The 25,462-nt window shown below is 48.1% G+C and overlaps 1 protein-coding gene across 9 annotated transcripts in view; it reads right to left on the bottom strand.

Annotated features, from left to right (window-relative positions):
- The window catches only part of FRMD4A (FERM domain containing 4A), a 350,418-nt gene that overhangs the window by 98,672 nt on the left and 226,284 nt on the right, over positions 1-25,462 (bottom strand). For all 9 annotated transcript variants that reach the window (XM_084517308.1, XM_084517305.1, XM_084517306.1 and 6 more), the window contains one exon: positions 17,018-17,083. In XM_084517308.1, coding sequence (XP_084373434.1) covers positions 17,018-17,083 — 66 coding nt within the window. The remainder of the gene's footprint in view (positions 1-17,017; positions 17,084-25,462) is intronic.

Here is a 25,462-nt window from a genome sequence, read left to right as displayed (position 1 = left end):
TTCTATTTGCTTTTTAAAAATCTCTCCTGAATAAGGATGTTTATTTCCATCATGACTCAAAGTCACTTCTTCATTGCTGAAAGTGTTTGATAAGGTAAGTGAATGCTTATTTTTTGTAGCACGTTTTCTAAACACATTAAAATCATTTATTAAAAAAGCAGGAAAACCTAAAAGACTATCTTATGAATCATGACAAGCTAGTTCAGATTTTCGCATACCCAATGGCAATTAAAATAAATAAAATAAATGATAACACTAGGTCTGAAGCATAGAATTAGATCTTCCCATTTTATCCTACACACCATTTGTAAGGGCAGAGAGACTAATTAAAGAGAGCTATGTCCTGATGTGCTGGGAGTGGGGAAGGGGGATGCCTTCAGAAGGATAATGGATGCATGTTTTTTGTGCATCTGTCTTTATCTGTTCTGGTACCTAGGGATGTAGTCATGAGAGCTGACTCCATTGTTAGATTCTGCAAATATACAGCAATATGAGATACCCCCTCTCTAACGAGCTTAGAGTTGAACTGTATGGGTCTTCCTGGATCTTCTCATCAATTTAATCACCTGTGGTATATACAGTTGCCATATTAAAAATATACCACGGCTTAAAACCTAAAGCTTCTGGCTTAAAACCTAAACACAAAACACGCCATGAAAATACTGCACATCGGGCGGACAGCTCTTCCCCTGGGAAAGGCAGGAGAGAGAAGCTGAACCTCACTTGCCAGATGTTGGCTGCAATGCTTAATGCCTGGTGGCAAAACTCAGACACTCCAGGGAGCTGACTGGTCAGAGACAGCAAGAAATGGGATCGCTACATAAAGGACTCAAACCTCGGAGCTGAATAAAGGAATGATGCTTTGCATAGGTCCAGCTCCCACGGCACAATAACTCAGTGCTTCTCTGCTTGCATCCCCACAGATAGTCTGGACTCTAATTTCCCTTGCATGAGCGTGGCCCCTGGGTTCACCAGTGTGATGCCTAAGAGACTGTGACTCCTGTGGGTTATGAGGAGGGGTCTAACACACCTGTCCTGCAAGACAAAACCATAGCGATAAAACCATGCTTATTTCGAGGGGAACTGGGGAAGCCAACAACTTGTCACCAAAAAAAGGGACAGAAACCCTGGGCACAGACAAGTCCTGCCTCCACTTCTGGGTGGTCTGAATTTTCTGTGGGCTTATAAAACTAAAGCAGCCCCCTGATACTTGAAGAAAGACGCAGTTAATGCTCTTTTTCGCTGCTTTAAATGTGGAATGGTACACATGTGTGTGCTGGGATTGTTAGTCTACCGTGGGGCCTTGCTGAACTTAACAGATTTCACTTCTGAGGAATTTGGTAGAGAAGAGCCATTATTTACACACGTGCAGACCTGACACGAGAACAGATTGAGGCTGCTGCAATTGAGAAAACATGGGATTTTTCTCCTTTATTTGACACAGATATCAGCACCTCCACTGCGAGAAGCCGCGGGCCTAGGCCTTGCCCACCTCAAGGCTTCTCTTGGAAATCTTCCTGCATCCCTTCTGTGCCTTGAGCAAGAGAGTACTCCCTTGAACAAAAACTGCAAATCAGCCCACTGACCTCCTTCAGTCCATACTTATCAGTCATTTCTCCTGTGATACCTGAAGAACTAGCACGGGGAACACTGAACACAGCACAGCCGAAGCACGGGGACCATCCCGGTGCACGGTGCACATCTCAAACCACCACCCCTCCAAGCAGCTCTGCTCCTTACACTCTCGAAGACACGATCTGGTGGTGGACAAGAAGGGGATGAGCTTCTTTTCTGACATTGGGCTTCATTTCCCGACCGCAGACTCACCATCGTCACACAGTGACCCCCATAAATAAAGGAGAAGACAAGAGAGAGTACTGATAATTGGCTGCAGCTCGAAAGGGAAGCAAGCAAACTAATACTTGCTCACCATAGGAATTAATGGGGGATGAGAAAGGATTATTTCCCCTGATATTTGTGCAAAGAAGTGCTGGTGATAAACCAGGCCCATTAAAAAGGAGGAGGGTAAAATGAATGACGCTTCTAGACCAGATGAAATAGTCAGCTTCTTTTATTAAAAAAATAAAATAAAATAAAAAAATCTCTTTTCCACGCTGAAAAAAAATAAAGAAGAAATAAGATGGAGTGATTAGGAGACAACTCAGGCAGGGCAAAAACTGTTAGTGATGAACTGCGACTGAGGAAATAATTGGAAAATGTAAAAGCATACAAATGTGGATGATGACCCGTGTACTGGGGCGATAGCAGAATTAGCCAATAAATGTAATGAACCGTGGAAGGAGAAGCTCGGAGACTTTATGGAGAACTGTGGAAGGGTTTTCTAAGTGGGGGGGGTAGGAAGCAAACAAAGGCAATTTGATTTCTGAAAAGAAGTAATCCCGTCTCTGGTAATGGGAAGAGGGACAGGGAGGACAAGTGTGTAATATTGGAAGAGGGAAAGGATCTAGGCGGTGATGCTGATACCAGCTCCACCATTACCCATGCTTGAGGGAAGGAGCGTGTCCAAGCCTGGAGGAAGGGGAATGGCCAGAATTGGTTATACCCACTTAGTTATACACACTCCAGGAGCCTCTGTTTCAGGTAGAGGCAATCCTTGGCTGCCTCATTTTCTGTTGTCTTTGCAGAGCGAAGGTTGAGGAGATGGTCTGTAACTGGCCCTGGTGGTCCTCACCCACTGATTTGGGTCTGGGATTGACTTACAGCGGTGGTCTGTTTTCTGAGGTGAAATGTCATATGCCTGCCCAGAGGCTTGGTGTCCCCACAGGGACATTTGGGGCATTTTCTGTTCATGAACAATGCAGAGCAGGCTGGAGGCATGGCAGAGAGATCTGCTCGCCATGGGCTGAGTCAGCTGGAGTTGTGGGATGTGGGACACGCTGCCAAAATGAACAGTCAGCTTTATCCCAAGGACAGCATGGCTCTCGGTCCCTTAAAATATCAAAAAGCTTCCTCAGCACTGCAGGGATCGTGAAGATGGCTTCATGTGGCACTGACCCAAACCCTACACTGCAGCCAGCACTCTCCTTGTGTGAGGACTGTGCCTGCAGCCCCAGCACGTCCCTCCACGAGCAAATCCAGGGAACGATGTCCTTCACCACGGCTGTGTTGAGGCCACGCTTCCCTTGTGGGCAAGACTGGGGCTGTCTACCCTTGGGGGATGCTGGAGCCCTTCTTCTGCAAACCACCCCAACACCTGGTCCTACCACGAGGAGTAAATAAGTGGCTTCATCATTGCTAATGCTGAAGGGCTGCAGTTTTGGAAAGAGCTGTACATCATACGCAAGGTTGTGCAGAATAATCGTATTTGATGTGATCTGTGCAAACCTGAGGAAGGTGAATTGGGGCAGAGGGAGGGTTTTGTCTTTCTTTGTGATAAAACAGGGTGGAGATCTGACTCACAGTGGGGAATTTGACTACTGAAGGGTTCCTGTGCCGCAGCGACACACTCCTTCCTGCTTCATTGTCTGTTCTGCAATGATGATGTGATCAATGAGGTGATTTTTATCCCTTGCATTGAAAGCAAGGCATGGACCGAGAGGATGCCTGTGCCTTCAATAAACACTCAGAGCTTCATTTTTTAATTGGTGGGAACCGCGTTTCCATTGATTTTCTTTTCCAAATAACTTAAGCAGTTGGAGATTAAGTGCAAGCCTTAGAAAATGGGTGCTGTGCGTTCAGCTGAAGAGGAACATCACGGGCCATTAAATCTCATGGTAGCGTGCCCTGGTTTTTCACCTCAGGCCTAGACTCTTGTTGAACTGACTTCAGTAGGAAAATATTTGCACATCTCCCCCCAAAACAAGATCCCTCTGTGTAAACAGAACTTCCAGACCTGCTGCTTGGTCATTTTAATGTCTCAGTGGCTGGACTCGGACTAGATTATTAAGGACTACAGGAAAGAAACAATATTTTTAGAAAGACATTTTCCATTCCTCTTGCCACAGGGATCTGGAAAACATTTGCCTGCCCGCCTGCTCTGTCAGGAGGCTCTAAAGATGCAGCTGCAGTTTGTCCTGGGAAGGAGATGCCAGTAGCTCTTCAAAGAGAAAAGAAACTAGCTGGCAAAGATATTTTGCCCTGTAGTGCCCAAATCCACAAAGGGACCCTTACAAGAAGTGAAACATTAAAGAAAAGTGAGGAGAAACCACAGGCCACGGTACTAGGCAGGCAGAAGTTTCAAATGCAGACCTGGTCTTAGATGGAAAGTGGTTAAATGAGAGTGAAGAGATATATTATATCCGAGCAGTGTAAGCCACTGCTGTTCAGTAGAGACTCATCCATCAATACCAGAAGAGAAGCTGGCCTATGGCTCTTGGCTGGTTTGCCAGAATTTTATTAAATGCACAAGAATGCCAAGTCTGTAATGTCTAAAAGTGAATTTATTTAACAATGAACTCTTTGAAAAGGGAGTCCCAGATGTGTAATTAATAATGAATCAGTGATTTGAAATCTGATCCAAAGCCTACTGAACCTGATAGACAGACTCTCTGACTTCAAGGAGTTTGGGATAAGGCTCTCATTAAGCAAAAGGAAAAAAAAAAAAAAAAAAAAAAAGAAAAATAAAAAGCTGAGCCAGCTAGTTAGTTAAAAGAATATCATAGCCTGGATTCTGCACTTAACAGAGACATACAATAATCTGCACCGCACATAAATCCCCTCTTTGCTGACAGGGGACTCACACATTTCAGTGTCTGAAGCCGAACTTGAAATCTAGGAGAGAAAACAAAACAAAACAAAACAAAAAAAAATGCTGCAAGAGAGCCCCCAGAGGAAAACCTCCAGCGGTTTGAAACACAGCTCATTTCCTCTTGGCACGAAGCAGGAGATGGCTGTCATACATGTGTCGTTTGGAGGCAGCGGATGCTGCTCCTCCCCACACCGAGCCCCGCTCCTCAGCTGCCATCGGCTCAGGGGAGAAAATCACCCCCAAAATCCTGCCAAGCTCAGCATAGCGTGGTGCCTGGGTGGGGACATGCGGCTTGTCTCCCGTCAGTGCCCCTTGATTCAATTTGTCAGGGATGCGGGTGGCTCATCTGAGCCCAATCCCAGCATCGCCAAATTTTTCAGCAACGTTTTGGGATAGGGGTTGCGGCCGCCCAGGGTCCCTTATTTTTCATCTGCCCTTCAATCCGAGCAGAATCAGAGGGTGGAGGAAATGCTGGCTGGTGAACAGCTTCACTGTCCCACATCTTTCTCGAGAGACACACCTATTAAATCATTCCCTTGAGTCAAATATTTTTAAGCACAGTAACACAGCTCATTTTTTAGAATAATCAAATAATAATTAAAAATGATCAGCCCCCCCTTCTCCTGAAGAGCCAGTGCATCTGACGTTGAATTTGCTATTTTAATAGCAAAATGTAACCCAATCTAAATGTAAATTCCTGGAGAATCTGCTATCTAATTCTCATTATTTCCACTTGCTTAATGCAATTAGAAACATCTGCCACTGATCAACTGTCCACACAGTGAAAATAAATAATAATTCATGCTATCTGCCTCCATAGTGTTTTTCAGGGAAAGGATTGCAAAGTGCTTTAAAACCGTTCTCTAAAGCCCAAGAGCTAGAGCTGTGCAAAATGCTTGTGACAAGCTCTGAATCATACCCAAAGTGCCTGACCGGGAGTCTCCGTATCTCGGATACGTTTGTTGAATGATTCAAGAAAATCCTGAAAATATATTGAGGGGCCACCTCGGTCTCTGGGAACGTTTGGCTCACATCTGCCATATCCAGGTCCTGGTTTGGTTTTGCCCATGAGAAGAGCAGAGGGGAGCAGTGGAATGGGGAGCCCTGTCCCTATGAGATGGACCAAGTGAGGAAGGCAGAGTGTGCTGCCTCATCTTTAAAGCTCGTTAGTACATATGACCTCTCTGTATAAACACTCTGGGCACTCAAAAGGCAAGAAAAATCAAAGGAGTAAAGAAGAGAATCCTGGAATGGGCCCCAAATAATTGGCTTGTCCATGCCCTGCCTGCTACCAAGATGGGCTGGGGAAGAAGTGAAGGGAAAGCTTAATGGGAAAGGTACTCTGATTAGACATTTACTCCTGAAATGCCATCAAAAGAGGGAACCAAACTAATCCAAAAATGGTTCTTCCTGTCAACCAAGAGAAGCCCATCGCCACAGTCAAATCCCTCTGTGCTTTTGCCTTAGAGCTGCTCAGCAGCTGGTGCCCATCCCGTGCAATATCCCGGCCGCTACACGAGGCTGATGCATGGTGCAGCCTCCTTCCGTGGGCATCCCAGGGGCTGGGGCATCATGCACATGTTCCTGCCCTGCTGTGCACGTTGGGATGACTCCATTCATTAAACTCTCTTCCTGGCTTCAAAATAAGGGGTGGGAATGAAGTGTAAAAGGCTTGCTTGGTTTCTTTTAATTTATTCTTAAAAAGAACAACTGTAAGGTTTTTTCTTTTTCTTTTTATTTTTTTCAGGGAGACAAATATAACTTACAGACCCTATAGCTTGCAACTTGGCAAGCCGATGTCCCTAACACCGAGCCAGCACAGCTGAGGGGAGAGTCCTCTCCAAAAACAGGGATGCATCACTAAACCAAAACATGTGCTGTTAATTTTCCCAAGGGAAAACACCTTCCAGAACTGTCGGATTTGACGGTTCAACCTCCCAGCATCTGGTTCAACCTGCTACCAAGGCAGCGTCAGCGCAATCGGGACGGAGACTGAAGCCGCCACCCCGGCAGGTTTAGATTTGTGCTTTTTCCTGCCCTAATATGGGCACTTTTACGGCAAAGGTAATAACAGAAGAGGTACCGTTCAAACACGATGGTGATGAACTGGCCACGAGCACAGACAGATGGCAAGGGAAAAGGCACCCTATCATCTGAAAGGATTGCTTCTCCGGGAGGGGAATGCAGGAGGAGAATGAGCACATGTCTTGCTTCTCATGATGAGGTCATGCATTTGTGTTTTTTTTTTTTTTTTAAACACGGCCAGTTATAAGCCAAGAGCCATCTCCTCTGTCCTGGAAATTAGAAAAGCTGATGTTTTCTCTGCTGACAGCCCGGGCCGTGGCTGACACGCACACGGATGCCACAGGCACCGTTTTGTGCTGCGCCTGCCTCGCTCCTTCTCCCGTGCTGCTGCAGTCAACAAGCTGGCACATCCCTGGGGGAAAGAGGGGGAATTCGGGCAAATAACCCGGCAAAGAGAGAGACAAATGCGTTCTGACATCACATCTCCCAAAGTCCTCCTTGTAGTCGAGTGGCATGAGTAGGCACTTCCCCCAGCTTGGGATGGAAAGGGCTGGTGGAGCATGGAAATGCAGCGAGGGCTGGGGGATGGAGGCTTGCTCCATCGCTTTGGGATGGCATTATGCATCATTTCCAAAGAAACTGGACCTTAAAAAAAAAAAAGACAGCTTTGACAAGCTCCTGGGTAAAGGCCCTTGCAGGGGGCTGGGAGGAGGCAGATATCTCACCCTCACACAATGCACGTGGAGGCAGGTAGCACTGCGATGCTGGACCCAGCTTCTTTCTGCCGTGCTCAGTGCCATTTCCAGATGCTTTCATGGACCCAAGCACCCACGTGCTGCCCGAAATTAGCCCAAATTCATTGCTTTGGGCAAACTGGTCCAACTTAGCACTATGCAGCCACAGCCAGCTGCCTGCTGCAGTCACCTGCACCAAGGCAAAGGGGAAGGAAACCTTTTCCCAGTGTGCTGGTAACAGCTCTGGGCCCTTTTTACTCATTTTTTTTTACTCATTCTGTGCAACACCCCTGAGCCCAACAGCCTCACTCATGGCCAAGGCTCTCTGTGCCAGGAGGAAGAGTCTTTTGGCTGGGAGCTGAGAGCTTTTGTCTCAGCTGCACTCACTGGGGGCTGAAAAGGAAAAGGAACAGGAAAAGAAAACAATTTTCTGCAAACTGAGTAATATCGCGTAGACAATCAAGTCTGGCATCCTTCATTCACTGTCAGCCTCGTATTTGTATGGTGCAGTCTGATGGCAGCAATGATGAAAAATGCTCCATCCCGAAATGCTGGCTCAGACTGGAAATGCACATTTTTTTTAACCTTGTATTGAAAGCAAATCTACTATGCTACCTTGCTTGTCTTTTTTTTTTCTCTCTCTCTCTCTTTTTTTTTTTTTTTTTTTCCTGAATTACTCTCTTCTAAACTACTCAATTTCTCCTGAAATCATCCGCTACGTACATTATTATCTTTTGAGATTGCTCGCTCAGGCCATATCATAAAAGAATAATTTTCTATTTCCATTCCCATTGCCTTCCAGGAGGCAGCTTTTGTCCTGTGCCACATTTAGCATTTCCCTACCTAAATTTACCACCTCCTTGAACAGCCAGAAGGACATGAAAGGGGGACTCCGAGCCCAGGAGGGACTGATGTGCCCACCCGCGAACACCTACAGTGTGCACACCCACCCAGGAGTGGATTGCAGAGGATCCTGTTGTGAGAAAAGGGTTGGGATTCATCTCAGAGGATCTATTTCAGGAGGAGCTCATCCATGCCCTGCTCTCTCCACCTCCTTCAAAAGTAGCTCAGGTTAAATAAAAGGCTGGGGACAAGGGACAGGACACGGCAGGCAGGGCACTGACACGAGGACTACAATACTATGAAGAGCAGAAGCATCTGCATACATTTTGTCCCCACCATTTTGCTGCTAAATCCATTTTTTTCCCCATCTTTGTGCTTGGTGGTGCCCCACGGCTGCACCCAGGGGAAGGGGGTGACGTTGCTGTGCTGGGGGACGTTGGGTTGTCCATGGCTGCAGCAACATTTTGGGGCAACAATGACGTATTTCACTGCCCCTGTTGGACATGAGCAGCTTCCAAACAATAGCTCCACTGAAGTCACGGAGCAGCTGAGCCGGGCAGAAACAATAGTGAATGTTTGAGCTTATCCCAAGCAATTGTGAGGGAGAGGTTTTCTCTGTAACGTGGCCGTCAGATGCTTCTTGTTCCATTTCTGTCCTGGGGTGTGTGGCGGGACGTCACCAGGACGAGTTATACAGATGATGCTCTACGAAACTAACTCACCAGAAAGGGAAGAGCTTTCTCCCTTCATCAGGTACTTTCCTGGGACAGTCACCAGCCCTCCCAGTGAGTGTGAAAAGCTCCACGACTGCTCAAAATTAAGGCTATCTGACAGCTTTTAGCAGAGCAGCTGAAAAAAAAAATATAAATAAATAAATCGTGGAATATTTCCACCCATATTTGGCCAGCTGTAAAATATATCCAGCTCTCAGCCTATGTGGTATGAATAAACATATGTCTTTAGCTTATCTGTCTCCTGACAGCTCACGGATAGCTCCCCAGCCTGTATTAGTTTAAATGCAATTTATTCTGGAAGACTGATAATAGGGATATTGATTATGCAGGCCCCTGGAAATCACACCTTCATTTCGCTGCACGGAGGAGCATGATTGCCGTGCCCTGCTCGTTTTCCTGCGAGGCTGTAGGCACTTTTCTGAGACCCTGAGGCTCCTGACGTGGCACCTGATAGATGTGCAGGGCTCGTTTATGGCAGTCTTTCATCATGAAAGGACAAAACCCATTTAGAAACCAGCACGCAGCTTGGGAAGGAGGAGCATTACCATGCCAGGGAAGCGCCATCCCCTCCAGTTAACCTCGTGAAGGACCAGATTGCCTCTCTGCCGTTCTCTTTCCCCTGCCGCAAGGTCAGCCAGAGCCTGACTCATCCTCCAGTGTCACTTTGCTCCCGGCAGCTCTTGCCCCCGGCCTCCTCTTGTCCCATCTTCTGCTAATTCTCCTCCCATCCCATGCCTACCTGCAGGCAGATGAGGAGCACATTTGGAGGAGTGAAGCTATCCCTGCTGGGTTTCATTAATTTCCACTCTTGCCTTTCCTAGATGCAGCTTTCCTTTCTCTAAGCCAGAATGACCTTTGCTGCGTGTACAGATCCTCTTGGAGGCTCTCCATGCTCTCTGTCCATCTGGGCTCACTGCTGATCCATGCCCTGACGCTTTGCATCTTTCTTCTTCTGCAGTCCCTCTCCCAGTCCTGCTCACGGTGAGCCTCACCACCTAGCACGACCACCCTTGGTAGGGTGGATAGCAGAAGCTCTTCCACCCCCAATTCCTAAGCCCTGCTCAGGATTTCCCTTTTTAGTGGTCATTTCACCTCCTGTCCCAAGCCCTTCAGTTTCGCCCTCATCATCAAGCCTTTCCCTGTGAGCCGATCTGCTTTGTCACCTTCACCCTGCCTCAGCTCCCTCCTGGCTTTAAGCTGAGTTGTTCCCTCCTGTCTGCACACCAAACTCATTTTTCTCCTGCCCCCGTGCTCTTCTGTTTCAATTTCCCAGCAAACCCTTCCCCTCCAGGCTTGACTTCTGTGGGCTGCTGTGTTCACTGGAGCCTACGCTGAGAAGTTGAACCCCCAAGCTACAAACTGAAATGGATTAAAATCCAAGGAAATTTTCTTATCTGCCTTCTACTCACTGGCATTGTGCAACTCTTGGTTTGGTTTCCCGTGCTGAGGGGGCCCCATATGTCTCCATCAGACATCAACGTCCCCTTGGTCCCCCCAGAGGAGCTGCTGTGCCCTCCGGACTGACACCAGATGCTCTGCAGACTTCAGATAGCAGTAGTGGATGCTTGCTGAGGGCATTTATTGGGGCTCACAGAGAAGCTCAACTCAGTCACAGGCTGAAAAACTGGACCTGGGAGCAGACCTAGCTCTTTTAGTCCATTTTTTTTTGTTTAAATATTTACCTGGTTTAAGGCAACATCTGCGTATTGTGCCAAAACTATGCCTGCAGGAGGTGCGCTGATTGTGAAAGCATCCCCAGCACCGTGTTGCCCTTAGAGCAATGCTAAACGTATCTTCCTAATGCTACTTTTTGGTAAAAGGCCAACTTTTCAGCTGAAAACCTCTTAACTCCTAGCTGCTCAGCAAGAACACAGGCCTGAATGACTGGTCTGGGCTCCCACCTCCCTACGAGCAGAGCAATCCCTCTCCATCCTTCTCCATCCCACGGTGACCCAACCCTGCCCCATTTGCAGTCACACTTGACTGTCAAACCCCTCCAAGGGAGACCTGAGAGCCACTAAAAGGCCAGGAGGAGCTTTTCCTGCAACACACAAATGGTTTCACATGGCTCATCTCTCAGGAGCGACAGGCTGTGGTTTGTTGGTTGCTTGGTTTGTTCTGGTGATGTGAGTCCCACCTCACACACCGCTTGGTAGGGTCCTTAGATGGTTCCCAGGTCAAACCCAAGCTTTGGATCTCAATAATTTTTAGTGTCAAAGTTGCTCAATAAAATGTACTTTTCAGTTTTCCAAAACTGTGCTTTTATTCTTGCTGTAGTAAATCACGATTTGTTTCTGAAGTCAGACTTATACCAGAGTCTGAGTGTTGCCATTTGGGAAAATAAAGCCTCCTTTCCAAAACACAGATTCGAACACCCCTTCAGCTCTGACAAATTTAAGATTATGGGATTTGGATCAATTTTTGATCTACTATTTGTACATTTTATCAGTGCAAAGGACTGGATTCTGGTATATTCACAGCAGAAAACTCCGGTTGAGCTGTCAGCTCTCCAATTATTTCCCTGCCCTACAGAAAACATACATTATTTTTAGGAAGAGGGGCTACAGAATAACACATAACCTCCAAAAACAGTGTGGGGACTGTCACGAAGCCACCGTTTGAGAGGAAAGGCCATTTTCCAGCTGCTGTGCTGCAGCATGGAGAGGCTGGGTGTGAAGAAGGGATGCCGGGAGCCTCCCTCCTCCAAGGGTGTCCGAGCCAGCCCTTCCCCACTCCCCATGCCCTATAGGCATGCCCTATAAGCAACCCCAGCAATTTATACCCCGTGCCATGGGTATATTACTCACCCTCACACCCACTCCCAGTGCTGGCTGCTGCCTCCTGCCGCAGAGATGGTTAAAAAAGCTTTTGGAGCAGAGCCTGCAGGCGCTGCAGGGAGCCGTGCTGGCTCTCTCGCCTGGCTACTGGCACCCAAACGTCTCCATTTACGGTCAGGGCTGCGCGGCTGCATTTCTGCATCTGGGAGCTTTGTAAAACAGGCCAGCTCCCACGGCCCTGTCCAGACCCGGTTTTGGCAGGGGAACAGTGCTGAAGCCCCTCTTCTGCAATCTCTGTGGCATCCCAGAGGAGGTTCAGCCTTTCCTGGGGACTGCTTTTCCTGCTGTGAGGCTGGGGTGCATTGCTGTGCTCCCCACACAAATCCTCTGCCAAAAATGGGGCAGATTTTCCCGGCAGTGCCATCCTCAGTGCCACCTGAAGAGGAACCTTTGCAGTTTTTCCAAGCCAGGTCACAATCCTACTTACTGACATGTAAAAGTGAGGCAGCAAGAAATGCTGGCAAGCCCCAGCTAATTGCAGTTTCCTGGCCATGAGTAACGCTGAAAACATTGAAAAACTCCAGCAGCATCTTGGGAGGAGATGAGAACATTTTATTCCTCCCTTTTACCATTATTATTATCGCTCTCCAAAGGTGCTGTGTGCTCCCCAGGACAACCCCGCGTGCCCCAGCCTGGCTCTGGTGAGGCTGAGCCCAGAGGAGTGAGGGTCACCAGCACTGAGCATCTCCCTCAGGACCTCCTTGCAGGTGATGCAGCTTTGCTGGGTGATACACATGCACGTCTATCTTACCCCGAGCTTAAAAATTACTTAAGAAGTGACAACATGTGGATTACCCACCCAAAAGTCCATGGACAGGCGTGGTGTTAACCCCCATCTCCTTCCTGGCTCTTCCATATGTGCTCCTCAGGGAAAACCCAGACCCCGGTATTTCCTACGATCAAATTTCAGCCCCCCCAGCCAGCTCTGCTCCAAGCCTCAGATGAGCTCCGTCCCCGCAATAACTCTTCCAGAGGGAAGGAATTAGGGGGCTTAGCACTTTTGGATGACGGTCACTGGAGCTGGATAACAGGCACCGGCAGCCGGCACAGACGTGGCAAGGGCGTGGGACTCAGCCAGCCCAGAAAAAAAGCTGTGTTTACAAAAAAGCAAGATGAAAAGGAATGAATTGCCAATTACGCAAAACCCTTTAAATAGAGCAGTGCAAACCTTTCATGTGCAGCAGACAAATGATCTGCGGCCACGTGGAAACAGCATAACGGATAGGAAGGCTGAGAGCGGGGAATGCGAGCAAGTCCATTTTCTGGAAGCAAGAATTAGCTGGATTAGCTGGATAAAGCCAAACACTTTCTAAAAAAACCCCTCATGTATTAAAAACTAAACACGCATCAAACAGAAAGAGAAACAGGAAAAAAAAGTGGCTGTAGGAAGATCCGAGGAGCCACTCTCTGTTCCCGCTCACGATAAAAATGCTATAAAAAAAAATTCGTATGTAAACTTGCCACACACAACACATCATCAACAGGCATTTATCAAATGAAACACCAAATGCAACTCCTCTTCCTAATCCCAAGTCAAACAGGCTTTGAGTCTCAGACCCTCAGGAAGAGATTTCCATATGATCCTCCTCTGCTGAGTTTATGATTAGACCTTCTGAATTTCAGCATTTATCTGACACAACGCATCAGGGAGGGCTTTCCTTTATCCACCACGCCTGTGGTTTTGCTTTTCCTTAGCTGCAGCCACTCAGCTTGGGGGGAAAAGACTTTAGTCCAGACTGCTTGATTGAGTAAAGCCAGGATGGCTTCTCTGGTGGGGGTATCTCCAAGCCCTCGCGCTATGTGCCAGCACCCAAGCGAGCCAGCATTCACAGAAGGGCTTATAAACGCTGCCTCTGAGCCAAAACCTGACTTTTGGGGCTCAGCAATGCAAAGAAAACATATGTGCACGAGGGGGTCCCACCGAAAACGTCTGTGTGGCCAGCCTGCGAGGTCTTTGTAGTTTGGGGAGAGGATTTGTGGTGTTGAAAACGCTTCTTTGTGGTCTGGAGGAGCTGTCGCACGGAGCCGGGGCTGACTCCTGCGAGCAACCGCAGGAGCACATTCACCACTCGCCATCCCCCCGTGGACTGAGGTATGGTCCTCATTATCCATCAAGTGATACGTTTCGAGCAATGTGTTCGTAACCCCCCACGTCTGATCGCAGCTAATTCGCAGGCGAGGAGGGAGTGCATTTGCTTAATACACTGCTCTTTGCAAACAGGCTGATCGCTCCCAGATGCATCTGGTTCTGCCCGGCAGCCCTCGAGGCAGCAGGAGAGGAAATCATTGCAGCTCCCCAGAGTCTCCGGCCAAAGCAGTTTCAAGATGCTCCAGAAGCCCTCCCGCGTCCCTTCCAGGGAGCTGTACCCATCTCCCTCATTCCATCAGACCTGGCTCCTTCTGCTCTTTTTTTCCACCCCAAAATAAGCTTCCATTCAGGCAGTAGGATCCATAACTATCCTCTGACCCGAGCACTCGATGTCGCACACAGTTACTGCAAGGCTGCATAAAGCTGGATCCAGGTAAGAATAGCATTTTGATCTCACCCCAGCAGAGAGATCAGTTCTGCCGATTCCCAGTGGTCTCCCTTAAACTTACCATAGAAATGTGAAATTTGCTATGGAGAAGCTCCCAGGAAATGCTGAGCTTGGTGGGAAGGGACAAATTTTGCACAAGAATTTGAGAGTCCTGCTCACGTGCGATTCAAGCCAACACAGCTCGAGATGCTAAAGCCCAACACAGCAATGGGAGAATTTCTTCCACGGCATAAACCAGCAAATCAGCCCTCAGCTTCAACCCGTGGTGAGACATCCGTGGCTAAATACAACTTTGAAGTGACAGCCAGTAGCTGTGGGTTGGATGAGCATTATATTTACAACTTCTTATTCACTTCAGCCGCGAGATAAGGCAATAATCAAAATAAGGGTGCTCAGATCTTACAAAGGGAATTCCAGCTACAGTCTCAGCACCAGTTCCAAGTGATATGGGGAGAGATTTCCCTTGGCAAAGAGCACGGCACTCCCGGTGGTCGGGGACCTGCCAGGACAGAGCACTGCTCCCTCCGAGGAGCTTCAGCACGCTCCTGCCCCGAGTGGAGCAGCCCTACGACCACCCCAGAGCTGGTGGCTTTGCAGGCAAGCCAACGTGTTTTGCCCAAGTTTGCAAAACATATTAGTATTGGAGATGTGAATCCAAACATCCTCTTCCTCTGCTGTCTGCTCCACCCTGCAGTGATTTAGTTACTAACTCTCCGAGCAGATGCTACTACCTAAGGCTGTCGAAGGGCATCGTTTAAGCAGAAAAAAACATCCTCAGTGGGTAATCCCATCCACACACACACAGGCACGGTACTGATCAGAGAGCTGGGTCAACCCCCGTGCAGCAGAGGTTGCTGCTTTTCCTGGGTATGAATTTTTCACAATCACACCTCCTGGCTCTGCCCATTCATACGGTATTTGAAAACAGCAAGATGATTTATTGTGTGAATAAAATTCAGCCACGGGTCACTTGCAGACTAGTTAGTGTGATTTACAGAGCAATTCGCTTCCTATATTGATCACTAGAAATTCCCACTGAAGGTGTGATCAAACACTTAAAAAATATATCACGTGAATATTGTTTCTGCTCCTTCATGGAATGGGCTCCAGAATGGACCCAGAGCTTCCAGATTCAGCCTCCTTCACTTTTGTCTTCACTGTGGTTATTCGTGTGCTTTATTGTAAGCCCAATGCTATTGAGAAAAGCCCCAGGAAAGCAATCGGCCAGTGCAATTCATACAGATTTACTGCAGCGTATTTTGAACTGTGATTATTGATATTACAAACAGCGCTTTAGCAGAACCATTCTCCAAACAGCCAATTCATCTCATGAAACTAAAAAAAAAATAATTCAAAGGCATCTCTGTGAAATAGGAAGCCAAAAGTCTCCTCCTTGTGATGGATGTGCTTATGGCCATGCATATGGATGCAATGCAAAGATCGGCAGAAACCCCTGAACCTTCTGCTAAGCCTCAGAAAACTGTGTGCAGGGATGCTCACCATGCAGAGATACAGCATCGCTGGTATGGCATTTTGCTCAAACTAATTAGTCATCATTATTTAGCTATTCCCCTTTCAGCTCTGGCTCTCTGATCACACAGACACCCGGTGCACATCACGCGTCTCCGGATTTCACCTCCTTGGTGACTAAGGACTCAAAACTGCACTACCCGTTAAGATATTTTTAGTGGTATTATTAAACCACCTTTCAGAAAGCGGAGCTGAATGCAGTTCCGATGATTCACCGTGCCTTCAGCAAACCCCATTCAGGTTTCCCTGGGTGGGATGCTTCCCCCACCCTCAGCGTATCTGCTGCCCGTGATTCAGCCGCCATGGGAAGTTTCATTTCCTGCTTCTGGGGCTGCCCAGCAGCCTTTGTAAAAGGAAAGGCATTCTTCTAATTCCTGCTGTTAACCCCTTGGTGATCTCTGAGGCGGGAGCCAAAATTGCCAGAAAAGCTGAGGATACGGCTGCATCCATGAGCCCATAGTTACACATCCAGCACCAGGCTCTCGTTTTCCTAATTTTACCTTTTTAAAAATAAAGAATAAAAAAGGTGGATGGAACACAGGTGTATTTTAATGCATGTTTGTGTTTGACACACAATTTATAACCTCTGAAATGTCTCCAGTGACATCCGCCCTTGACACCAGCACCGCATCCTCTTCTGCCACGTGATGCACCCTGAGCATCATACATCAAGTTCAGATGACAAGAAATGGGGACAGAAACCCAGGCTGGGGTATTTTAAGCAGATGCTTAAGATGCTTTTAAGCAGTTTCTCAATAAAGGTTAATTAAAAAATAACGAAGTGATATAAAAAAAAATAGCAAAGTGATATAGTAACAGTGTCAAAAAGACCCAGGCTGGTTTTCCCTCCCACTGGTGGGGACAGGGACTGGTTTGTCACAAAGTAAAGCAAAGCCCATCATGAATCAGCCCCCACAGACATCTCTGTGCACATCCTCCCTCAGCGCTAGTGCACGCAATCACAGCGTGGAGTTGCTGAGAAAAACGTATGAAAACCCTTTCCATTCCCTTTTTATCTCCCCAGATTATTTGGAACAAACCCATGGACAGAGAAATGAGCAGCTCCTACCTGGACGAGGAGCTCCAGCTTTCTGTCATCGAGGAGGTGCACTTGGCATCTGCGGCCCTCCGTCATCTGCAAGAGAGAAGAGGCACATGTTCAAGGCATGCAGCTTCACATTTCTGGCACGCAACTCCAGCAGCCGGCTCCCCGGCTGCAACCTAAAGACTTTCATTCACCGCCTTGCTTTCAGCTTTATTTATTTATTTATTTATTTATTTATTAAATTCCCCTTCTTTGGCACCAGGGAAAGAAAAGGCTGGAAGGAAGAAAAGGTGAACACCTGGCCATGTGTCTAAGGGTGGTGTACAAATATTTCTTGAACTCCAGCATCTCGGGGCTGTGCCCACTGCCCTGGGGACCCTGTCCCAGTGCCCGACCACCTCTGGGTGCAGAACCTTTCCCTAACCCCCAGCCTGACCCTCCCCTGTCCCAGCTCCATGCCGTTCCCTCAGGTCCTGTCGCTGTCCCCAGAGAGCAGAGCTCAGCGCCTGCCCCTCTGCTCCCCTCGTGAGGGAGCTGCAGGCCGCCATGAGGCCTCCCCTCAGCCTGCTCTGCTCTGGGCTGAACACACCAAGGGACCTCAGCCGCTCCTCATACGTCCTCCCCTCTAGACCCTGCACCATCTTTGTAACCCTCCTTTGGACACTTCCTAATAGTTTTATGTCCTTAACTATTATATTGGTCCATAGGTGTATCCATACCAGTATAATTTACTCGAACTCTTAACAGGCACAATAATATCAGTAACACTTTTACTTCTAGAACACTATTTCTTTCAAGGTCCTGTAGATCGGGGTGGTAAGAAACAAATGAGCCCTGGCCTGAGGAAACTTCCCTCCAGTCAGCCAAGGCCTTTCCTGACGCCCTGTCACACACACAGCATCATGAAGAACAACTTTGCTTTGCACAGCCCCGGATCCAGGCTCAGCCCCGTAAAGCCCTCCAGCCGCACACACAATCCCCTAATGGGATATGGGCAGCCTAAGCCTCTTTTGCTCCTGGAAATCTCTTCCCCAGCATGACTTGGGCAGCACGCAGGCAGCCCCAGGGCAGTCACGCATGCCTGGACTAAGCTTGGCCCTGCTGTGCTGCTGTTCAGGCTGCTGGGGACACAACACACTCCAGACAAGGCATATCCTGGTGACTGGGTGAGTTGAAACGATGTCCTCCAGCACCCATAGCACAGGCAGTGCATAGCCGTGGCATGGGGTCTTCAACCTTAGCCATCTCCAACACCATCTCCAGCACCATCCCCTCAACCTGTTCATGTGTGCTCCTGTCCTCCTTGTGAGATATGTCCCTTGTCCATCTCCTCCTCTGCTGGGGTCAGGACAGACCAACCCTTGCCCAGAGAAGCTGTGGAGTCTCCTCCTTGGAGATCTCTTGGAGATGGTCCTGAACAACCTGCTCTAGATGCTTGAGCAGAGAGGTTGGAGCATATGGCCTCCAGAGGTCCCTTCCAACCTCAGCCATCCTGTGATTCTCTGAAAATGAGCTTTTCCCTTCAACTCACCCCAAATTTACAGTCCTGGCATGCTCAGCCCAACGCAGCCCAAGCAGACTTTACCCAGGTCATTACCTGCACCGGAGTGGCTCTGGCATACCATGCACAACCTCACTTTCCCACTCATTTTCCGTGAACACAACTGGAGCCCTGGCACTGCAGCCAAAGCAAAGCCTTGTAAAACAAGGCTCCTCGTAAATGTCAGCCAGTTACTTCAGTGGCTATAAATTGTCTTCTTACGGGAGTTTCATCTTGTAAGTAATGTTATGCAAAATATTGCTTCTTATAGGTATATTACTCGGTGAGAGAGATTTCCTCTATGAACTCTGAATTAAGCAGCTGTCAGCACTGTCTTGTAGGTGCAGGGAACCACAGGCTGTCTGTGCTGGACTTCCACCAAGGAGCACCATGGATAAAGCTCTGAGCAGCCAGAGCTTCTGTCTCTCCCTCTCTGCCTCACCCCTTTGCTGTCAGGTATCTGCAGCATCCCTAAGACGGGGAGAGTGCATCGATATTGCAGTTTTAACATGAGTTTACCCAAGGCAAGAAATAAAGCTGAGAATTTCTCATGGCAGTAACGCACCATGGCAGGAGCACAGTCCAGAGCTCATGTGCTGTACTTGAGCGGTTACACAAATGTGGAAATGAGGAAAAAAATAAAGCAAAAAGATGCAAAAGGGAAAATTTTCTTAGATGTTTAACTTTGTGCTTTAGTATTTCAGGAAAATACTTGCTTGGGAACTTCTCTTGTTCTCCACACTTTCCCAACCCAGAGTTTCGTCTCCTCTTAGTGCTTCTGCTGCTTCAAGAAATCCCAAATGCAACCAGCTGGTAACATGAAGTATCTAAATAAAGTGAAGCTCTGAAATGCAGCACAGATGATTGACAAATTGCAAGCAGAGCATTTCATAAGCATCACTTGCAGAAATGGGGGAGGGAAGGGAGGGAAACAATGCTGCTTCCATGTCAGCTTGCCCCCAGCACTTCTGTCCATCAGCAAAGTCCTTGGTGGCTCTCAAAGACCATGGTAATTTTTACAGTTTGACTTGAAGTGTGTGAGGACACAGCAAAGTGCATACTTTAATTCTTTAGTGGCACTTTGCTTCTGTGCCTCTCAGCAGTTTGAAGGTTTATGTTACTAGCTAATGACCCCAACTGGTGGCCTGCAGACCATTTCCACCCAGGTTTTCCTACATGAGAGATGGTGAAGAGATGCTCCAGGAGCTGGGGAGGATGCACCACCTGCTACACAGCCTTGGGGGGAGAAGGAGACGCAGCACCAGTCCCTGCTCCCAGCCTCAGGCACCTCCACAGATAGTGAAGGAGCCTGTGGTTTTGGAAATGGAGGCTCCAAGTTCTATCTTGGTTGATCCTTTGATGCTCAAAACCCTTGTCATTTACATGGCTGATCTCTGATACAGCATTTTCTTTTGTAGGCAGGATGCCCAGCCACTGGGCTATTTCATTTCCCAACTGAAATAAATGATGCTTTCCAAAAGAAGAGAAAAGAAATGGAGACGGCAGAAGACAGACTTCCTAGCTGCTATAAACTAAACCATGATGGTCCTTCCTTCCCTCCTCTCTGCTTTATTATTCTGCCAGGTGCCTGAAGCCCACGCGGTGTGCTTTTTGCCATCGTCAGAACAATACAAACTCGAGCAGTTTGTCAGAGCAAGAAAGGGGAATGTTTCAAAGCACAGCAAGAAGGAACTGTTTCAGCACAGCCTGTCTGCATGGAAAATGGTGCCTCTGATGCTTTGTAAATCTGCTGCTCTGAGGTACCTGCTGCACTGTGATGAGGCTGTGGCTGCCTCTTGTGGGACAAGACCAGGAACTCCTTCTGCTCCTCTGTGTAATGAGAGGGGAAACCAACAGCAGAGCCCTTTAGATGGGACCGTGGGAACAGGAGGTCACTAAAGGTGAGCTGAGCAGCATGAGGAGGGAGGCTACAAGGAGTGAATTGAGGTTCTCCACTCCCGTGCTCTTTCTCTGAGAAAGATGGGGGAAACTGAAAGCTGAGAGACACAAAGGCATGGCTTTCCCTTCGACATGGCAAAGTAAAATCTCAAGAAAGGGAGAAGAAGCAGTGGCTGGGCAGAGCCGTTAATGGTAGGCAAGGACACTTGATGCGAAGGGGAGGTGGTCGGGTTTGCTCCAGATCATGTCCTGTGAGCTCAGCACTGAGTTTTCCTGCATTAACACAGCCTTCCAGTTCCCTTCTGGAGGCAAAGAGCCCTCTAACCTAACTGCAGAAAGGAAAAAGTCAGGTGTCTAATCCACCCTGACAGTCTTGATACCCTTGATGCTCAAACCAGAGCGATGCACCCTGGGCAGGACAACTGATCCTGCTGCATCCTAAACCTGGTTTTCCCATACCTGAAGCTGGGCTCTAGCGCTCAGCCCGGGAAAGCTCTCCAACACAGGATACTACATCCACCCCCCAAATTTCTGATGCTTCTCGAGAAGTGTGAAGGGGTGGGACTGTGCTACAAACCCTGCACTAACCATATGGCAGAGAGCAGCATCCTTCGTGTGTGAAGAGGGGTTACATGCATTTCATGGGCCAGACTTATCACGAAGTCGGATGGGAATTATGTGCCAAAACACATAACAGATTTTTTTACTTTTTTCCCCCCAAACTGCTCAGTACGTCACATTCTTCTGAAAATCTGCTGTTGCTTTTAGTGCCTGCACATGCAGCGTGACCCCCGAGTGCTCGAAGAACTCCACGCTCGCGCTTTTAAAAATCTCTGTCAGTTATGTAAAAACTGGGGATAATGCATCTCCACTGCACAGACACAGATGGTGCTTGCAAGGCACGTGGAGATCTGCAGCAGTGTGTTTGTGTGGATGGGGTGCTGGAGGAGTGCTCAGGAGAGCTGATCGGACACAAGGCATGGGTGCAGGTCTGCACCATGAGTCCTGCACCTGCAGGATGGGAGAAACACTGCTGACCTCCTTTGTAAGACACTTGGAGAGATTTTGACGTGTGCACTTGTTCGCTCTGAATATGCTACCAAATGCAAGTATTTTGCCTTGTTACTTGTGGGATCTTCTGGATCCTGGATGCCTTTCTCAAGAAAAGGAGGTTTTAGTTACCTTTGTCACGAACAGCAGACTTTAAATCTCATTTGGAGGCTCCTACCCAAATATTTACATGACGGGTTTCCTAGGAAAGACGGGCTGGCAGCTGTTTTGCACTGCTGCACGAACCACTCTGGCGACTTCCCTCCTCTCTATTCATCTTTGCTGTAGCTCCAAACGCTGTCTCGGAGCATCCTACAAACCGTCTGCAGCGCAGCCCCAAAACCCACACCGCACTCTGCTAATCCCTGTGCTCGTGTCATCTTGTCACTAAATTACCAGCAACCGTCCGCACAACTGCTGCAGCCACCACGAACAGCAGAGGCGACGGGAGGAGACGGCTCCAAAGGGAACCTTTCCCTTTCAAAACGAAAAAAAATAAAAAATCCTCTTGGTGAAAGCACCGTCGCACTAAATAACTCCGAGGCACCAAATGCAAATGCTATTTACAGTGGCAGTTCTATAAATACCCGTGGCACGTTTCATTAGCCGGTGACTGCAGGAATAAAGAGGGTACGGTGTATTCTTCCATGACTCAAATCAGAAATTATAATTGGAGGCAGGATATTTCCTAAATGCTCGGTGCATGTAGAGGAGGCAATTACTGTGCTGAACACACAAAAACCGGTGTCACTTTGCCTGTCGGTTGGACAGACCCGCTGAAAGGAGATAGAGAGAGATGACAGCCCGCTGATTAAAATAAACTATTAGATTAAATGCCCTGCTCCCACTTGACCACTTCTCACTGCCTTCCATCCTGGCAGCTCCTCTGCTGGTGAGGAGGGAGAGGGAGAAAGTGATGTGTTGTGGGTTGGTGTGTGCACATAGATGTATTTTGCTTTGTCAAATTGGCGCTGGTCTTGCCCGTGGCTCTGTCACACTGACCAGCATGGCCCCTTTGGTCATCTCCTGTCCTTACCCTCACATTTTAACATGGAAGAAAGGAGCATCTTTGCAGCTCTGTTCACGCCTGCTTGCTTTCCAGGTCCAAAGCCCTCCCGTACACTCGTTTCCCTGCTCTTCCCTCTACCAGAAAGATCCAAATTGCTGCAGGCTTATTTCCACCCAAACCTCGGTGGATGGAGGCTCTGAGGATGGGGAGGCAGCCAGGAGAAACTTGAAGCAGAGGGACTGCCACGCAGTCTGAATGTGGTCCTCATTTCTACTACTCATTTCCACGAATCTTTCCTAAGCCTATAGCAGGAAGCCTGGTCTGCAATTTCTCTTTTCAAGAGGGAGAAAAGTGATTTTAATTTGGCAGAAGGCTTCTGGCGTAGGCTGCCTTCTAAAATATAACAAGGCAGAAGGACAAATGCTTCTCACTACAATGCACCGAAACCCAACACAGAGCACTGCTGCCATCCAGATTGGTTCCTGTGATGGTTTCTTCTTGGAAAGGCTACTTGGTGCCCTGGAGCACGAGAAGCCAGTTGTAAGCCAGATGCTTTTTCCTTAGGAAGGAGACCCAGCCATACCTTCAGAGGTTTGCAATCTTTTAGCAGAATTTCTGTAGGAGAACTAAGATGTCACATTTTCAACAAAATGGGAGCAACTTGGTAGCAAATAGAGCTTTGGACCCTGAAGCACAGGCCCAGGAGAGATCTTGTAGATGTGGATAGTGGTGATGTGAATAGCGGCAGTGCTGTTGGTGATGCATAACCTGGCACCAGCTACTAAAGCAGTGTGGGTTTCCCTGGTATGGAAGTGCTCCACATCTCTGTGAAATACACACGTGGCAAACAGCTGGATGAAGGGCCAGAAAATGATATTTTCTGCCAGCAATGAGGCAGCATCTCCTTCAGGTTCTGTAGGACCAGAGGAATGTATCGCAAGCAAGACCTTTGGCTTTCCCTGCAAGCATCTTTATCCCACCCCTTGAAAAACCCATGACCATACCCCACAAATTAGGGAAAGGAGATGAAATTTCTGAAAACATGGTTGCATCTGCAGCTCTTAAAACCTCTCCAGCCCTTCAGGAGGGAAGAGCTGCTGTTCTTTTGAGGAACTTGACATTACCCAAGGGGACCCAGTGTGAGCAGGATGTGTTTGAGAGGAGCAACCTCAAACGTTGCAATCATTTCTGCAAACACGTAGCAAAGGAGAAAGAAAATAACATCAGTAATTAGGCAGAAAGAGTCCTCCTCAAGAAGGAGGGATGGTGGACACATTGGGATGGGCTTGGTGTGACCCACCAACTGTGCAAGTGCCATCAGGGAGTGATTGGATGAACATTAAGGCGAGCTGCGGACTGGGTGACCTGGCGACTTCCCTGCTTTGTCCTGAGAGTTGACAAAAGAGTTCCTGGCCTGCCCAGGGGCTCTGAGCTTCCTGAGGGCTTCAGGCACTGTTTTCCAGCTCCCAGCTCCCCCCCGGGACATCCACACAGGTTGTTTCTCATGCCGCCTGCAAACAGCCATCAGCAAAAACGCTCTGATTCAGCAAGGCACAGAGCGGCGCACATAAATCCCTTTTATTTCAGTGTGACATAAGCAAGTGTTTAAGTGGCTTACTGTATCCGAGCTGAAATGAAAAACCGTTTCCTACGGTCCTTAAGTCCATTTACAACGTCAAGCAATAACTCTCAGGCGAACTTTAAAGCCGGGAACGCCGCTTCTTAACCTCAAAACACTCGGTGCTTGAGCCGTGTAGTTAGAATTAAATCTAATTCCAACGCCGCGTCTTAAAGTGAGCAGGGCAGTACCCAGCAGACGCCTAAATCACTGCTCCGAGAGCGGCTGGCCACAGAGGTCTGCTCTCAGCTATATCCTGCGATAAGAAAGCCCTTTCCTGGCTGGGCCGGCTTCCTCACTGGAGTGAAGGTTGTGCTGTTTTATGTCACGTATTGTTTTGTTTCTTTAAAATAATACAGATCCCAATCTTCTCAGATGGAAAGGAAACCAGGACACCGCGCACCCTCTCTGCTTTCTGAAGCTGATGCAGAGGAGGGCATTCCCAACGTGTGCTGTTTTACCACATTTGACTCTTTCTCCCACGTAACTCTTGCTGTTCCCTTTCTCGGCTAGAAAATAACAATTGGCAGCTTAAAAATATATCAGCTTCTGAGCCTTGCCCCCACTGCCTACAAGAGATCGTTGAGCTCTGGAGCTCCCATAGACCAGGGAGAGGTGACCCAGGGCTTTTAGTCTAGAGGATTCACTGGCCACAGATATCTTAAACCTTACATTTTGTAGCTCCTCCTGCATTCAGAAAAACTGTTCTGCTCCTGTCTTGATAAACCTTGTCTCAGCTGGCCCAATGCGGACACTTGCTTTGAGTCAATGTTTTTAGGTCAAGGACATGCCAGAGCTCCTAAAGCTCTTGGGACAGCTCTATTGTACAAACTTTAGAGTCATGTGGCAAGCTGTTTGCACCCAGCATCGCAGAGCATCTTTAGGAGAGGTGAAACCACTTGGTCTACATGAAACCATTGCAGCCAGACAGTCCCATCCTTTGGGAAGTAATGGGCATGAGCTCAGACAACCCATGGCCTTATCCCCCCGTGCTGACCATGGGACATGCTATTCATCCCCACTCCAAAGTATTGCCCAAGGGCTGCAAAAGGGGATCAAAGTGTTAGTATCACCAAAAAAATATATAGCAAAAAATAAGACCCCTCATGGCTATATTAATAAAGCTTGACGGGTGAAAAATACTCCTTGCTGCAAGTTTCCCAGTTAAAACTCCAGATAACCTGCACCTCATGTGATCTTCTCCTGGGCTAACTCAGCTCAGCTAAGCTGTACAACGAACGTCTTTATTCACAGAATCACAGGATCATCTGGGTTTGAAAAAGCCTTCAGGATCGTTGAGTCCAATGATCAGCCTCACCTTCCGAGTGCCATCACTAAACCATGTCCCTTAGT

This window comes from Aythya ferina (assembly GCF_964211825.1).
Source record: "Aythya ferina genome assembly, chromosome: 1".
Taxonomy (NCBI): domain Eukaryota; kingdom Metazoa; phylum Chordata; class Aves; order Anseriformes; family Anatidae; genus Aythya; species Aythya ferina.
Note: the sequence above shows the minus strand (reverse complement) of the source record. Positions and strands in the feature narration are given on the sequence as shown.